The sequence below is a fragment of the Micropterus dolomieu genome, linkage group LG10, assembly GCF_021292245.1.
Source record: "Micropterus dolomieu isolate WLL.071019.BEF.003 ecotype Adirondacks linkage group LG10, ASM2129224v1, whole genome shotgun sequence".
Lineage (NCBI taxonomy): Eukaryota > Metazoa > Chordata > Actinopteri > Centrarchiformes > Centrarchidae > Micropterus > Micropterus dolomieu.
The window spans coordinates 15,479,795-15,496,872 of NC_060159.1; the positions used below are offsets into that span (position 1 = coordinate 15,479,795).

Here is a 17,078-nt window from a genome sequence, read left to right on the forward strand (position 1 = left end):
TTGAGTTTAAAAGTAAAGTGTTTGTGTGTGAGGGAGAGAAACACAGAGAAATTGCAGGTTGAAGAGATTGTTCTCTCTGTATTGTTTTCCTTCATAGGAAAAATCTAACAAACCCACATGTAGTATGCATTTACTGTAAGACTGTATGAGTGTGTGTGTATGTCTGTGAGAAAGAGAGAAAGAAAGTTGGAAAATGTCAGTGGCAACAAAACAATCCTAGAATTAATTTAATTAAATTTTATTCATAAACATTTTTCAAATCACCCAAGGGTACTTTACATAGTCCAGATAAGATAGTAAATACATAATAATATTTAATAGTGGAAAGAAAATGATGAGTGTTGAACAATAAAGGTAATTTCAAACAATAATGAAATATATTGTACTTATACAGATAAAAGAAAACATTCATAATATACACATCACTAAGCATCAGGAAAGCCTAATCTAAACAGGTGAGTTTTCACTTGCGAATTCAAGGTGCAACAGATGTGCACTGGCACAGACCTTGAAGAAGACCATGCCATAAGTTTGGGCCAGCCACACTGAAGGCTCTGTCACCCATAGTGCAGAGCCTGGAGTGGAGAGTAGTTGGGCATCAGAGGAACGTAGTAAGCAAGTAGGTGTGCAGGGATGGCGAAGATTGGATAGGTAAGGAGGTGCTAGGCCATGGATAGATTTATAAAGAAGTACTTTAAAACAATGCTTTAACTGGGAACCAGTGTAGTTACTCAGTGGCAGGGGTGATGGACCACGTGTGGCAGAGAACTCTTGCAGCCGAATTCTGGACATCCTGTAGTCTGTTTAACCCCCAAGTGGGTACACCAAGGAGAAAGGCATTACTATAATCTATTACATGAGTGATAGAGTTTCTGCAAGTGATGGGGAAAGAGAGGGGCATAGTCTGGAGATGTTCTTCAAGTGAAAAAAAGAGTGATTTAGTGATGTTTTTAATATGTGTGTCAAAACAAAGAGTGTAAAGTTACTTCGCCAACAGAGGATGTAATAAAGCCAGGGGTGGACCAATTTCAGGAAGACTTTGCAAAGAGTGGCTGGGAAGGCAATGAGGATAGCCTCATTTATCCTGATTAAGTTTAAGGTACTTGCAGTTCATCCAAGTATTAATATAATTTAAGCAGTCTGTCAGGCTGCATGGTGGCAGAGAGTCGGAAGTTATGTATGTGTCATCAGCATAGTGGTAAAGACTGAGGTCATGTCGTCAAATTATATGTCCAAGAGGGAGACTGTAAGTAATGAACAGTAATGGTTCAAGAACTGAGCCCTGAGGCACACCATGGGAAAAGGGGGATGTGAGACACCTACAGCTGCTAATATAAAAAAAACCTGTTGTCTAGCGCCAGTGACACCAGGTAGTGTTTCAAACTGGCTGGTTCAGCAGGAACAGAGCCCGACAGAAGAGATGCATTAATGATTTGTGTCAGCAGGGGGCAGAGCAAAGGCAGACATGATTTAATCATAGGCATGGGCATGGGGTCAAGAAGGTTGTCCTTGAATATGTGACAAGTTCAGTTACAAGCTGCTCGTTGCCATGGGAGAAAGCTGAAATTATTAAGTTGAATGGACATTTGATGTAGCTGCTGTTAGATTGAAATAACTTTGCTCTGGAAAAAATCCATAAAATCACAGCACAGTTTAGCAGAGCCAGCCAGAGGAAATTGTTTGGCTGGTTGAAGTGGCTTATTGATGGTGAAAAAGAGCAATGAGGTTACCTTTTGCAATGGTGGTATAGTAGTAGGTGTTTTTGGCCTTGTTCAGAATCGTTGTATAGTGGTGGAGTTGAATTAACCTCTAAATACTATTTGACACTGAGGCTTTGCATTCATGCTCCACACACTGTGTTCCATTACAGCACACACACACTCTCATTCTTCATTCGGCAGACTACTTGGCAGTAGCACTATCTGCCCAAGTGGCGTAAATCAAAGCTGATCGGACCAGCCCACGCCCATTCTCGCTCAGCAATTTGTGCCATTGTCTACATGGCAGCCTCACTTTGTGTCCACCTAGCTTGAATCAAAGCTGATCTGTGAGAAGTGCTTAATCATTGTGTAAAGTTGCATTTAATTGTGCTTTTTTCCTCAATATGCTGCTCTGGACCTACAGAACAATCAGTCTTCGTTGCCATCGTTTTCATAAGGAGTAGCATGACAGAGGAAATGACAGATAAGAGGATGCTGTATGAGTTGAATGAAACATAAATTCAGATAATGGTAGCATTAAAGGGCAGGATATTTTTCTTTAAGTGGCAAGGACAAACCTCTCAGAAAACTGATATAAATATAAAAGAGAGTTTGTGATGGAAAACCATTCAATAGTAAGGCAGTGCAGATAGCAGTTATCATTTAAAACAAGTTTTACAGGTATTCAGAACCACAATAACATACATAGCTGTGTAGCTTTGCTGTAAACGTGATTTCATACAAATTACATTTGTTAATGGCCTGCTCGCTGCTGTGTGTGGTTTCTAAAGGAAAGGCAGCTGTGTGGCTTAATTAGATTTCCATCAGTTTAAATCTCTGCACAACTGACAGCTGTTCTTATCAGGAAATATATAATCTTACTCCCTCTTTCACATACACACATACATGTATGCGCTCGCATGTAGAAACACATTCATAGTAAAGCTAATGTGGTCCCTGGAGTCCTTTGACTTGTCATGGCACATGCCATCAACTTAAATCCTTGTAGAACTGACTGTTGCCTGTTGCCAGTCCCATTCCATTCACATCGTGGTAACTTCACTCATACGTGCATTCATCAACACATTCAGACATATACAGAGGCTCCAGTTTATCACAACGTAGATTGAAATGGGTGTGTAGGAGATGCAACTTGGATAAAAAGGTGATTGAAGATACACAATCTGATTTGATCACATCGTGGTTGAATCAGGCCCTCTTGGCCAGCATCTCAAGAGACAGATGGGGTCTTATTGTTAGCAGGCCTGAGTGTGATTCTATCTTTGTAAGTGTGCGCCTGTCTTCCTGGACTATATCCCAGACATGAGATCTGTGTCTAGTTGGGAAGAGCAGGGGTGGCAAGCTGAGCACCATATGAAATTTACTTCCTGAGATGATGCTGCAAAACCAGAGAGTGTGACACCAAGATGGACAAAGACAGGTGGTGATTTTCTCTCTGAGCTGATCATTTTATTTAATTTTTTGGCCAATTTGTTTTTTTGTTTTTTAACTGACGATGGAAATGGAAAGAACAGAAAGAGATGGCAATGCACATGTATATTCCTGGCCATGTCATAGCATAATTGACAATCTTCATGGTTGTTTTGTGAGATTAGAGTCCTGCCAAAATTATTTCTGAGCAGTGGTGTCTCCACAAGCACTGAGCTTGAGTTTGTGTTTTTAATTTCATCTCCCTACTCTGTGCCTTGCTCTCCATATGTTTTCCATTGTCATTATCACTCAGCATCAGCTATCAAATAAATACTGCAGAAACAGAGCGAGAGTGAGAGACAGAGAGACAGAGAGGCAGAAACATAGGGATGAAGAAGCAGGGCTTGGAGCAACAACACACTCTTTAAATGATTGTTCTTGAGGTTCACTGGCCCGCTCTGTTGCCTTTGGGGCTAAGTGGCATCTGTTGTCTTTGTAACCAGACACAGGTAATTATGGTGCACATCAAATGCTACAGAAATGGGTTTCTGCTACACAAACAAACCTTAGCTTTTTTGGTGACACACAAAGTGCCATTTACTAGTAGCAGGTATTCATGGTCTGTGTGAGTGTATATGTACATGGATGGGGCAGTGTAGGTGAGTGGCAAAGATGGGAGTGAAGCGTCCCATTTCAGAGGTCAATGCACGCATTCATGTCAGACTGGAGGGAGGCTGAGAACTTTCTGGAATGTTCCAGACAAGGCGTCCATGTCTGAGGGCAGTATTGTGCGATCAGGACTCCGGACTTGACAGTTTGACACTGACTCTCCGCCCCTCCAGTGGGAGCCTTTGTCTGATACAAGTTAGCACACAACAGACCCACTGTTTATTCAGTCAATAACATAAAGTCAATTTAGTGGCTTCTGCAACGTATGGTGTTGATCATCTTGTTTGAGGCAGGGTTTGTATGGATGTACATTTAAAAGTCGGGATCGCAAGCTTTTTGGGTTTCACAAGCAAAGTTAAAAAAAACCCTGTTTGATTTGGGATCCATAATGTTTCCACTTAGGACACAATGAAATATCGTCTCAGCTCCAAATACGCTTTCTGCTGTTTCTCATGTTTAAAAAGTGCTTTGGTTGCTCATGGCAATTAAATAGTCATATTTCTGTAGACTTTACAGAGAGGGGGTGATTGATCATCTGAAAGGTCTCTTTGTGTTTCTTCCCCCCATAACTTAGCAAAGATTCCAGGCTGGCCTGTTTTCTTTGGTTGGACTTGGATCCTAATCTCACATTGAGCAAGCAAAGCTGTGTGCCTGCTGTCATTTACTTCTCCAGCGTGGTTGGCGTGTGCATAAGGAATGATGCGATGTCACTGCTGTAATATGATCTAAAAAAACCCAAAAAATCAAAGGGCTCATATGTCTAGTGCCTATCATCCTAAAATAATTTTTGCTCTTGTTGTTAAAACTAAAAAGATGTTAAACAAGGTAACTGTCCTCTGGCTGTAGCTTGATATTTAATGAACACATTGGTGACAGACGAACAGAGCGCCATCAGTCCTCTCATCTAACTCTTGGCAAGAATAGCAAATAACAGTTCTTCCCAAAATGTTAAACTATTCCTTTAAGCTTTGAGGGAATAATTTGTTTGAAGCAGGTTTTTTTATGTTTTACCTCTGGCCCTCTAGCTTTATATTTACATTTTAGGTAACTCAGTAACTCAAGACAAGCTTCACTGACAAAATGAGCACTGCTGACTAAATGGGGAATAAACACATACGCTTAAAACAAATGTCACTTTAAAAAGTCATGAATTTTCATGGTCTTGGATGCGTGTATAAATAACTCAAGCTAGGAGTGAAACTGCACTAGGCACTGTTTGGAAGGATGGATGAAAGTTTTAGCTCAAGAACAGGGAGTTGAATGTGACCCAGGTGACATGTCAGGTTCCCAGCCGTTGATTTCTTGTGACTTCCTGGGTCCCCAGATGCCCCAGCTGGAGGTTAAAGATGCCTGAGAACTCACTCTAGTCACACCTTTGGGATTACAGAAGTCAACGACTCTCATTCTTTCGTAACAGCCTCTCCCTCTCTCCCACTCCCTCTATTGAGCCAATGTCTTTCAGCTTTCTAAGACATGACCAAGGTCACTGGGTTTCTGCATTAGAAATTCCACTGGGGGCCTAAAAGTGGCTGGCAACGATTGGCGCAGACAGCACAAAGTGGCCTTTTCTATTCTCGCTTTATCCCGTCACTGAACTAATCCTCGTTCTGGAGTATGGTATTCATTTGGAATCACTCTGATGCTTATTTGAACAAAAGTAATTAATACTTGCCAAGCGGATAAATGAACTTGTGTCCCATCTAATTAAAATAAATCATTTGAATTAAAGTGAAAGTTGCTCTGGCTTATTGGTGGTTATTGGTGGAATCAATTAGCGTAATTAAAAGTATTCTGTTTTATCCAAAGTGAGTGAATGGTAGTCAGATTAGAAGGCAATTATAATATTTATCTAATTCTGCTCTACTGGATTCCTCACATTTTTCTTTGTCCAGGCTGTTGGTGACCAAATAGAAACATCTAATTTGTATTTCTGACAATATGTCATTCTTGCCAACATAATCTAAATAATAACAAAAATGTTCTACCAATAGTTGCTATCTCCCCCTTTAGGTGAGACAAGGTAATAAGATCATTCATTGCATCATGTTGCACAGATTACCCATTTGTCATCTCGACATCCCGTCATGATCATTTCAGTGGGCTGTCTTAGTGTTTCATGTTGTGAAATCTTCCAAAACTGGGAGGCCTGTCTGAAAGGATGCATGGTTTCACTTTGTTTCTCTGATATGATCTACAGTATGTGGTGCCTGCTCGTGGCAGCTGGCCGCTCTGGGAGAAATCTCTGAGTGACAGAATTCCTGTAGAGAAGCTCTGTACTGCTCACACACTCATAGTACCTTCACTGTGAAATGGGAGGCTGTGGAGAGCAAGCAGGGAGGATTGGATAAGATGGGTATGCAGTGAAAGGGATATATATGTATCAGTTTAGTATTAATAAGTAATTTCTGCATTCATTTGGAGATGTTTGTGTTTGGCTTCTTTCAAATAGGTAATGGGAGGAGTGACTTATAAGAGAGGACCAAGCTGCTAACTGAACAGACTGTCTTCAGAAAAGTAAGACAAGAAATACTTTCAGAGTGGCACCAGGGAGTAGAGGCAGCACTGAATATCAATGTTCTCTTTTTTGACAGGAAGCAGCTTAAGAAAACTTGTTGTCTTAAATTTGAGAAATTGTTGTTCTAAGTACTAATTTCCTCTTCCAGGACTGCTGTGTAAAGTTGCAGACTTTGAAGTTGTTTGACTATATCAGCAGTAATGAGACATTTGTTGCAGTTCACTGCTAGGTCAAGATAGTTCCTGTTGTTGCTGTATTTACTAACTACTCCTTAAACGGCTGACTGCAATCCATGTTTTGCTGATGCACCATAACCTAACCATGTTATAACAGTGCTTTAGCCTTGCCTAATATGATTGAATACTTTCTTAATTGGAGGATTTTGTCAATATATCATTATTATAACAGCTACACATCTCCAGTATTTGAATTTTCTGAGATGGGAAACAGGAAGTTGCATAACATTAAAACAAGACAAGGATTTTGGGGTAATGTCTCTCAGTCAGGTCACATTTATTTATATAGCCAAAAAAATCATTAGTAACGTTTGTCTCAGAGGACATAATAATTTCTACAACATACAACACCCAGACCCTTGTTTGGTATATTAAAGGAGAAACTCCACAGATCCTTTAGCAGGAACAGATAATCTGGAGAAACTTCAGAAACAGCAATACAAGAGGCAAACCACTTCCAAGACAGGCATGCTATAGTTATCTGTACAGTGGACAGCAGTGTTGTCTAATGCTGACTTGCAGATTGTAGGTCTCATTGGCAATGCTGGCGAGCTGAAAAATGCAGAAAGGACTAAGACACTTAAGTGCTTTAACGGAATATTACAACCACAATACCATAAGCATACAACTTTTCTGTCCTTTTGGTGGTGGCCCCTGCACCAAGCTAGCATGTAACTACCCGTCTGACATCAAACTGATATCAACCCCCCATAAAACTACCGGTAAGACAGCGAACAAGTTGTCCCCCAAATAGTTGAAGTAAGTGTCTGAAACTGAATTTCAAATAATAAGCCCTTACCCTACTCATTTCTGAAAACAGTAATCACATTACCGTCACGTGTTACAAAGCAATGCATTACTGCCCAATACTGGTGCAAATTAACAAATGCATACTAACACACTAAACTAGGATGGTGAACAGGGTAATATTACACCTGCTAAACATCAGCATGTTAGCATATATAGCACAAAGCAACACTGTGTCTAAATGCAGCCTCACCCTGCCTGTAGCGTGGCACTCTTTCTTATGACATATTTATCCTACATATATATTTATTTGCAGAAATGATTGGTGACACTTGCATCTCTTATCCAACCAGAGTAATAGCAGCACTTCCTTGCCCATCGATGGCAGTAGGTGATGGAAGTTGTGGGAAGCATAGTCATGCAGATTAGCATATGGCATCATCTGCTGACTTTTGGTGACTTTTTGGCCCGTCGGCAGCTACTTGTTTTTTTCAAAGTTTTTTCAGCTGGAGAGATAGAAATATGTTGGAATGCGAATGTATTGTGTGTGTGTGTGTGTGTGTGTGCGCGTGTGTGTGTGTGTGTGAGCGTGCACTCGTCACTGTGACTTAAGGGGAGTCTGCTTATTACTGTGTTAAAATCAGGAGGCTGAGTCATCAGTGCATGCTGTGTCTGCTCTTCTCTTTCTCTCATTCTCTCTCTTTCTCTACCTTCATCCCTGCTGCTGTTGTTGGCCTAATACATTTCATGTCTGTCTATAATTTACCAACTCATCCTTCTCTTTTCCTAGCGGGGTAGAAAGCCTGTAAGAGGTAAATGATTAAAGAGGATGTGTATGAGTGTTTTTTGTGGATGCCTGACAGCTAAGAGATTAGATTTCCTTATTATTACTAAAAGAGACCCTTAGGCTGTCACACACACACACACACACACACACACACACACACACATTGACTTACATTAATTTTATGGCATCTTACCCTAACATTAACCCAGGGATGGATTTGGAAAAAAAATCGGCATTTTTGGCCCAAGCGGCCCACCAAAATGGGTCAGACACCCCTCACCAATACACCATCCTTCCATATAAAACATGTTTACCTACTGCAATAATCCCCCAAACCAGCTGAGTGGTATGTGATGTGGATCAGTGTTCTCATTCACACTCATTTAATGAGTCCCTGGTGATCAGAGGTGGCCATGGAGTACACAAGTCATACTCAAGTAAAAGTGGCTTACAAGTCATTTTCACAGCAGCGTGGGATTATCCAATGCGATGCTGACAAAACCACCTCATCTCAGCCATTAGGAAGGTTAGCTAAAGTTAAGACTGCATTAGGAAACTATGCTAGCTACAAAAACAATATCAAATAGCTGATGGAGCGTTGTTGGACAGTGAGTGATCACCAGCAGTAGGTGACAGCCTTACTTTACGATAGCGTTATGATTATGATATTATGATTGACCATAATTGAAGTAATCATCATCATTGCCATTATGGCATGGCACACACATGGCATCACTTTGTGTTGAAAAGTGGTGGGGACATTTAAGGGCTCAGATTAGAGGTGTGACGAAACACACACCCACGAGACGTGACATTGCACAAGACTGGGGTCATGAGAACAAGACACGAATATACTTTAATACAATTTAGAAAAAATATTTATTGATTATTATTATCATTATTATTATTATTATTATTGAGGTTTCTCCCTCAGAAGATTTTGAGCATTAAACACTTAATTTTCTGCATTCTGGAGACATTTTCTGCACCATTTCATGTCTTAAAGGAAAACCCGAAATTCAGTAATCAGTAGCTTGTTACTTTTTTGGACAATGCAGATCTTTCTTCTATATTTACATACCTGCATTGCAGGTTTTCTTATTGTGCAAATAAACCTTTCTCATAGCATTTTCATTTGTTAATTAACATTTCTTGGTGCAAGTTTTCTTTTGGAACATTTTTAACAAATGCTTTCCAAAAGTGGTGGGTACATGTCCTTAGCGTCCCCAGTGTAAATGACACCTATGACCCTACCTCCCTGCTCCCTCCATACAGGTCCACGTTAGGCTTACTAATGTACCTCCACTCTCTTTCTGCTCTCTTTGTCACTTTTTGTCACTCTGCTCTACTGTCACACGCCTCCTCCTCTGCCTGGCAATGGCCATGGCTCTCCTTTACTCCTTCAGGTGCCTGTGGCTGCACAAGGTTGCGTACTACAGCTGATGTTGAAGCCACTGCAGCCTCAGTAGCAAACATATCAGTTATTTTCCCGCATTTGGCGGCAGCCGTCTTATTTGGCCTGCAATGCAAGAAACAGAGGGAGAAGGAGTGGGGGCTAGTAAGGCTGTGATTTGGCCAGCCCAGTGTCAGTACAGAAAATTACCCAATGGGCCGCTGTCCGTGCTTTATGGGCCGATCGTTATTTATTTAAACAAATAATTTACGTTACACCGGCCCCAAATGTTCGTCGGCCCACCAGGCATTTGCCCGATACGCCAGATTACCAGTCCACCCCTGCCTTAACCTAAACTTAACCTAACCTAAACCTAACCTTAAACAAAGTTTCACACCAAAATGTAATGATTTACTTTATGGAGACTTGTGTTTTGTTCCCATAAGGAAGGTGAGTCCCCATAATGTCCTGTCACCTATCTACACCACAGCTTCTTGAATGAGTTATTTAAAAAAGGTTTGCCTTTCGGGAATGATTTTTATAAAGTACATTGTACCGTGTACCTTGAATGATTTTTCTCTTCATTTTGCTCAGACAAAAGCCTCAAAGCTGAAAATCCTTGACATGTGACATTTTCAAACTGCAGCAAAGATAACAGAGCAGCTGGTGTTGTGTGTGTGAAGCTGCGTCACCTTGTCGTTGGTATGCCACAAAAATGTCAACCAGTTAAAGAAAAATAAATATTACTTCTGATGTTGCTAAAATAAAATTTACTGATTAAGTCAGATGGCATTGGCACTGTCAACAAGACAGGAATGAACTTTTATTTGTGTCTCAATCAGTACTGAGACACAAATAAAAATCAATATATAGTATGTATATAATACCATAAACAGGTAACAAAATTCTTTAGATATAACTCCTCGTGTATGTGGAATATATAGTGTGAAAGATTGTAAACATGTCCTCAATTATAGAGAGATACTCCCAAAGGAGACTTGTCTCACACCTGTGCACACAGAATGGGTGGAGCATTATATATTTAAGATTAATGTTTTAAGAGTTGTTTTTTTTCATGAAGGTCTAGAGGGACCAAAACGTTAGTTGCCTGTGATCAATAAATTGTGATGCTGAGCAAGAGCAGTGTGCTGGATCTTCTTTTCTCCAGGCTAACAGAAATACAAAATAACACTACATTTAAAATTTCAAAACATATGATAACATTTGGCCTGAACTGATGCAGTCCCGTTTAAATGGTGTGCCAAATGCACAGCCTGCAGACTCTGATTATTACAGTAGTGCACTCCAACTCTCTGAATATCAACTCGTGCTATCCTGAACAAATTCATTCACATAATTCAAAATTCAAAATTCATAAATCAATGAGTACTTAGAATGGCATGAACACTGTTCAAAGCCACAATGGGAGTGTTTGTGGAAATCATCAGCCTGTGCAAGCAATTGGCCATGAGGATATTTTGTCATATTCTTCTATAGGAATGTTCTCATGCCATGGCCATGATCACACAGGCCGCAGTCTTTTTCCAGTTGTTTTCTATGGGCAGTAAACATTTTGCAGTTATGACATAAGCTTCAACATAAGCAGTGAAGTGTGCCTCTGTCTGATCAGGGCCTAGTCTCTTTATTGGTATTTACCATGGTCACTGGAGGCGTCCTTGTCAACTTCCTCACAGAGCAACAGTCCTGCCTTGCAGACCATTATTTCATCTGCGAAGCATGAATCTGCGCCGAGAGGAGGGAGCAGGGTGCTAGCGACAGACAGAGAAGTTAAAGCAAGGGAGAAAAAAACTAAGACAAAAATGGGTTAAAAGTAGGAGGCAAGACTGAAGTTTTAAATTAAAACAGACAGGAGAGACGAAAAAGCAAAAGGGAGGATGCGAGTACGAAGAATGGGGACAAGGTAACATGACAGAGTGTAAGAGCAACAGTGATCTTGGAGATGAGAGCCTAAAGCGAGAAGAGGTGTGAAGAAGAGGAGCTAAACGGCAGCAGCATATGAAATTTCATCAGGGCTCCTCCAGGGCATCTTATGTGACAAATTTTGTGTTAAGAAGCAGGGAGAGTGAGCGTATGGTGGTATGTAAAATTGATGGCGCAAGAGTGCCCATCTCGCCGTGTGGCATAATAGCCCTGCAGTGATTTTCATGCCATTTAAAACCATGTGATATTGCTCCTCAGTCTCTAGTTGGGTTAGGTCATTAAAGATTTAAAAACAAAATGAAAGACAGATTTGTTGTGTGTGTGAGTATATCTGTGTGTGTATTGGTGGTGGGAGTGTTTGGGAACAAAAGGGAGATAGATGAATGTAGAGATCAAATAGCAAAATAAAAGCAAGCGCAAATAGCTGAGATTAATCAAAGGGGGGAAAATAAAAGGTATGACGAGACACAGAAAGAAGGTGGGAGTTTTGCTAAGCCAGCGCTTCAACATCCCCTTCACAGGTCAAGGGTAAGGGGCCTGGAGTGTGGGTCTATGCGTGTGCTTGTGTGTGTGAATAGCTGTGTTTGCTCCAATAGAAGTTGCATCTGAATGATTCTCTCAGTGTTGACTCTGCATAGATTTACAACAGATAGGAAACAGCCAGGGGGGGAGTGTTTGTGAGTTTGATTTGTAGTTTGGGTGAAACCCAAACGGTTTCAAAAAATGAATAACTTCAAGCAGCTATGTACCACTAGAAACACCGGTGACAAACTCTTTTTTCAACTTCAAAGCATTTCAGAGGCGCTTATTGAACATGCATTGATTCTGCTGCCTGTTCTTCCTTCATCACCCTCCTGGGATTACTGAGATTTAAGCCAGTGACTCACTGAGATGGAGTGAAAGCTCCTCATTGAGCCGCTCTGTGTCCTGCTACGCTGATTTGGGATCAGATAACCTTACAAGAATCTTAATCGCAGAAGTTGATGGAACATTAAACATACCTTTCTGTGTGGACGGGGGGGTGGGCAGCATGGGGTTGAGGGGTCTTTTCTGTCTGCATCCCTCTTCCTAGCTGGGCTGTCCTTTTTTAGTGTTCGAACATAGGAGATTCTCCTTTTAATGCTTCTGCCCAGCTCCTCTGCTTCTGCAGAGACTTGTTTGGTCCTGCTTTGTTGGACCCAGTCCCGACTAGAATGGGTAGGATGTCCCAATGCCAGGGGTGCAGGTGTTCCCCACCGACCCTTCTCCAGGTAAACATGAATGCACACACACACTGCCGTGAGCAGAATCCCCACACGTAGCAGCAATCCCCAGGTGAGTCGCTCTCTGCCCATGTCCATCCACTATTTTGTCCTCTCTGTCTTGCCTCAGTCCATCTCCTCAACGTGAAGTGCTGCTCTGCCTTTTGCTTCTTCTATCCCATTCTTCTGCTCCCTCTCGTCAAAGAGTTGCCTTTTCTGGTCCAGCCTCCCATTCCCTTCAAGTCCAAAGTCCACCAATAGACCATAAGACCAAGAGTATGAAGTTAATGAACCACGATCATGCCAAGAACATTTCTGTTACACACATGTGCCTGCATCTTAACCCGAATGATTTTGTGCATGCTTGTGTGTGTGTCCATGAGGCTCTGCAAACAGATTCAGAAGTACAATGTGTGCCACCCTCTTTGAAAACTTTGGGAACTCCCTCCTCACACTCTCAAGTCCCCCATTCCCCAAACACACACGCCCCTTTAATTTGCTTTCTTTTTCTTTCTATCAAGCTTACATCACACACACTTCTCTGCAGCTCTGCCCCCTCCCTGGGGTTGCCTCTCCCTTCCTACAGACTCTCAAGTTACTGTGTAACTCTAGATATGGGCAGGGCCTGCACCATGAGCCCATGCAAGTCCCTCTCAGCATTTGCGAACATGTTGGCTCTCTCACCGAACAGGACAGCTCAGCTTGTATCACTGTGATGATCAAGTCCTTTTTTTGTGCCTCAAAATATACAAAAATGAGAGTTTAAGGAGATGTTTCAATCCTAAAGATGTGTAATAAGTACTCTTAGAGCCCAAAGGTACTGTGTGCATTCCTTCATAAATGTTCCACAAATCAGTTAGTTCTTGAAATATCTGGCAACTTGCTAAAACTAACTTCTGTGTTTTATTCTCCTTGGCCATAATTAATTTTAGCTAATAAGCTAATAATCAGAGCTTCTTCTTGTGCACCCATTTATTAAATATGTCACTGATATTTTAGACTAAGCGAGGGCACATCATTAATCAGGCTTGCCAAAGCGGGGTTTTTTTGGAAGGAGAAAAGCACCGCCCACAGCAGTTTAACTGGGAAGAAAGTTAGGGTTCATAGAGCATCCTGACAGCTAAACCTTAGAAAAATAAATGCATGATAATGACATGGCTCTGCTGTTAAGAATCAATGGCAAACTTTTGTCTAGATATTGGCTTTAAAATAGCTTTCTACTGCCCCCTTTGGAGTAGAAATAATATTTCCCCTGCCTCTCTATTACAGTAATGAGAGCACATAGGTATAAGCATGTTGGATGCAAAACTGCACCTCACTCCTTTCTGATCAGTTTCACAATCATTTTGGTTTATACATTACCATTCACTGGGAAGTCTTGTTGCCATAGGGATGATAAGCTGTTATGAATCCATTTAAAAGCATTTGTAAGTATATGTAGTTTTTTGTAGTGTTGTGGGATTTAAAACAGCTCTGACAGTGTATGAATTATCTTGTAGTTAGGGCCTAGTTTAGTACTTCAAGCAAGAATAAAACGGATGCTATGTATGTTGACAATCTCTACTACCACCCAGTGGTTAGTACTTTTATTTTTATATATATATATATATATAAAAAAATAAAAGTACTAAAAGTAAAATAAATAAATAAATAAAAATAAATAACTAAATAATAAAAAAATAAAAAGTAATAAAAGTAAGTTTAGTACTTCAAGCAAGAATAAAACATATGCCAGCTATGTTGACAATCTCTACTGCCACCCAGTGGTTAGTATTTTTATTTTAATTAAAAAAAATAAAAGTAAAAAAAATAAAGAAAGAAAATAAAAGTAAGTTTAGTACTTCAAGCTAGAAAAAAACAGATGCCAGCTATGTTGGCAATCTATACTACCATCCAGTGGTTAGTCATGAACACATGTGGGATGGATTACAACATAAAAAAGAATGCCTGAAGAGATGTAGGTCAAGCTGTGATTGGACTGGCAATGTTACTTAAGAATCAAGAAAGAATACACCATTGAACCGACTGTAGAAATTATTTCATTAAGCAGAGCAACGGTTCGTTTTAAAGTGTGGCAAAGGTTTGGTTCTGTGTATTTCTGTTGTGCACACAAAAAAAATCCAACGTTTGTCCTGGAAAAATGAACAAAATGACTCAGAATGTTAGACACATGTTTCTGATGTTGCTTTCTCAGACTGAACACAGGAGAATTTTTTCTCTCTGAGACAGCGTTACACATATTGCAATGATTTGTCAGGATTTGGCCAAAATCCACTGCCACATGGAATGCATTCGTGTCTGGCTCCTCTCCTCTCCTCTACTCTTCTCTCCTCTCCTCTCCTCTCCTCTACCAGCAGAAGCCCACTGTTAAATCGACAGATTGACCAAATACCATTAAACCCACTTGGGAGTCAGTTGCTGTTTGATTTTGATGACAAAAAATATTGATGACCATGACATGATATGGTTCAAAACATTTAGTCAAATAATTACATCACATAGACTTAAACTTAGATGTATTAGCTGTTGATACCCACTACAAAAAAAGTGTAAACCCAGCATTTGTTCCCACAATGAGTGTGCACAAGTGTGTTTATAGGCTATAAAAAATGTGAGGTGAGGCTTAATTTCAGGTTTAGAAATTCAAGATAAAGAGTGCAGTTGACTTGTAGGTGGGATTTACTTGATGCTATCTTGTAAACAAACAGCATTTCCCCTGATAGGTGTTGTGGTGTATGCAGGTTTCACAACACACCAAGTAAAATTAGATTCAGCTGGACTGAAATAAAAGAGACCTTGGCAAACGTTTTGAAATCTCCCTCGGTGGGAAGCAGCCAGTTGTGACAAAAGCAGGTGAATAGTTAAGTGTGTTGTTTTCTGCTTCTGGCACACTCAAACGCAGAATAATCCACACTTTGTCCAGCATCACTGTAATCCACTCACACACGAGAAAATCCCCAAACTTTAAAAACACTGAGTCACAGATCAATTCAGTAACTCCAGACTGAATTAATTAATGTATAATGTATTTTACTGTATTATACTTTAGGGTGCCCAAAAACAGCTGGAAAGGGGACTGCTGATGAAAACTAGCCTGTGGCAAACACGGGTACATTTACATTTGCTTTGAATGTTGATCAGTGTACACTGTCCCTTTTCAAATAAACAAATAAACAGTAAGAGTATTCATCTGAGGCCATGAAACCAGTCTGCTCAATCTTCTTTCTTCCACACCTTCAACAAACACCATAGCAGAACAAGACGTGTGCAAAAGCATCTAAACACCTTTTATGCTTAATGACACATGAAATTTCATCAGGTTCCTCTCAATACCTTTAATAACAAGTAAGGGAGTGGACAGTAAAAAAAAGCTGACAGGTTAGTGGGACGAGAAGGAAAGAGGTAAAAGTCAGCAGAAAGTTGTGTCAAAACACAGTTCTTCAAAAAATGTATCAAACCCCAGCGGCCACCAGCCAACTGTCAACAGGATTTTGTTCTCCGGAATAGCTAATGACATGATATAGCTTATATATTATAAGTAATATATTATGTAAGTATAATTACCAAAATCAAATCTTACAAACACCACTGTCTGGCATACATGTGTAAGACGACTACTCTGCCTGCACTGTCTGATTAATGGCAACAACATCTGTCTGCGCCATAAATCAATCTCTATTCAAGTTGTAAAGCAACCCAATACATTTCTTGTGACATCCAACCTTTTGGCATGCAAATTATAACCCAATTTGGAGGCCAGAAAAGGTGGCAATCCTCCTCCTCATGAGTTGTTTTCTGCAGTAATCAAATAGGAGTCTCATTTATAAATGGTCAGTCTGCATGAATTACATGTTTCAATCTCTATTGCTTGATTATTTCCCATCGGACGGAGTGGAGCAGATGGCGGGTCAGTGTGATAGCAAAAGCAAACACTGTCATAGCTTGTAGTACCAGCCAATAAAAGGTGCACTAAGTCAATACAGCCTACAATAAGTGCAAATATCAATTATTAATCAAGGGCCCCAGCAATAGCCTTTGTTTCTAATGGAGATGTTAGCTGGGATTTCATACCATAAATGAGGTGAAGGTGATGGCACTTCGCTCATAATAATAAGAATGAACTTTACACAAATGCACACACGTGTTAGACTTGTACTGTACATTCTATCTAAACATGTGCACCCTCGCCCTATCCTTGAACACTTGTTTGGACTATTAGTTTGACAAAACACTCTATTTGTAGAGGTCACTTTAGGCCCCGGAGAACTGTGATGGGCATCGCTTTTTGTTTTCTGGTGTCCTACAGACCAAACAATTAATTGTTTAATCAATACAGCAATGGGTGAATAACAGAAGGTAAATTATGCACCCATCACATGTAGGTGAAAAGCAAACAAGCATTGATGAAAAGAGTTGTA

General features: G+C 40.4%; 1 protein-coding gene across 2 annotated transcripts in view; it reads right to left on the reverse strand.

Moving 5' to 3' along the window:
- Positions 1-13,039, reverse strand: part of mettl24 (methyltransferase like 24) — a 36,197-nt gene extending 23,158 nt beyond the window's left edge. For both annotated transcript variants that reach the window (XM_046061158.1, XM_046061157.1), the window contains exon 1: positions 12,421-13,039. In XM_046061158.1, the coding sequence (XP_045917114.1) occupies positions 12,421-12,759 (339 nt within the window). In that variant the 5' untranslated portion in view covers positions 12,760-13,039. The remainder of the gene's footprint in view (positions 1-12,420) is intronic.
- Between the last annotated feature and the right edge of the window lie 4,039 nt (positions 13,040-17,078).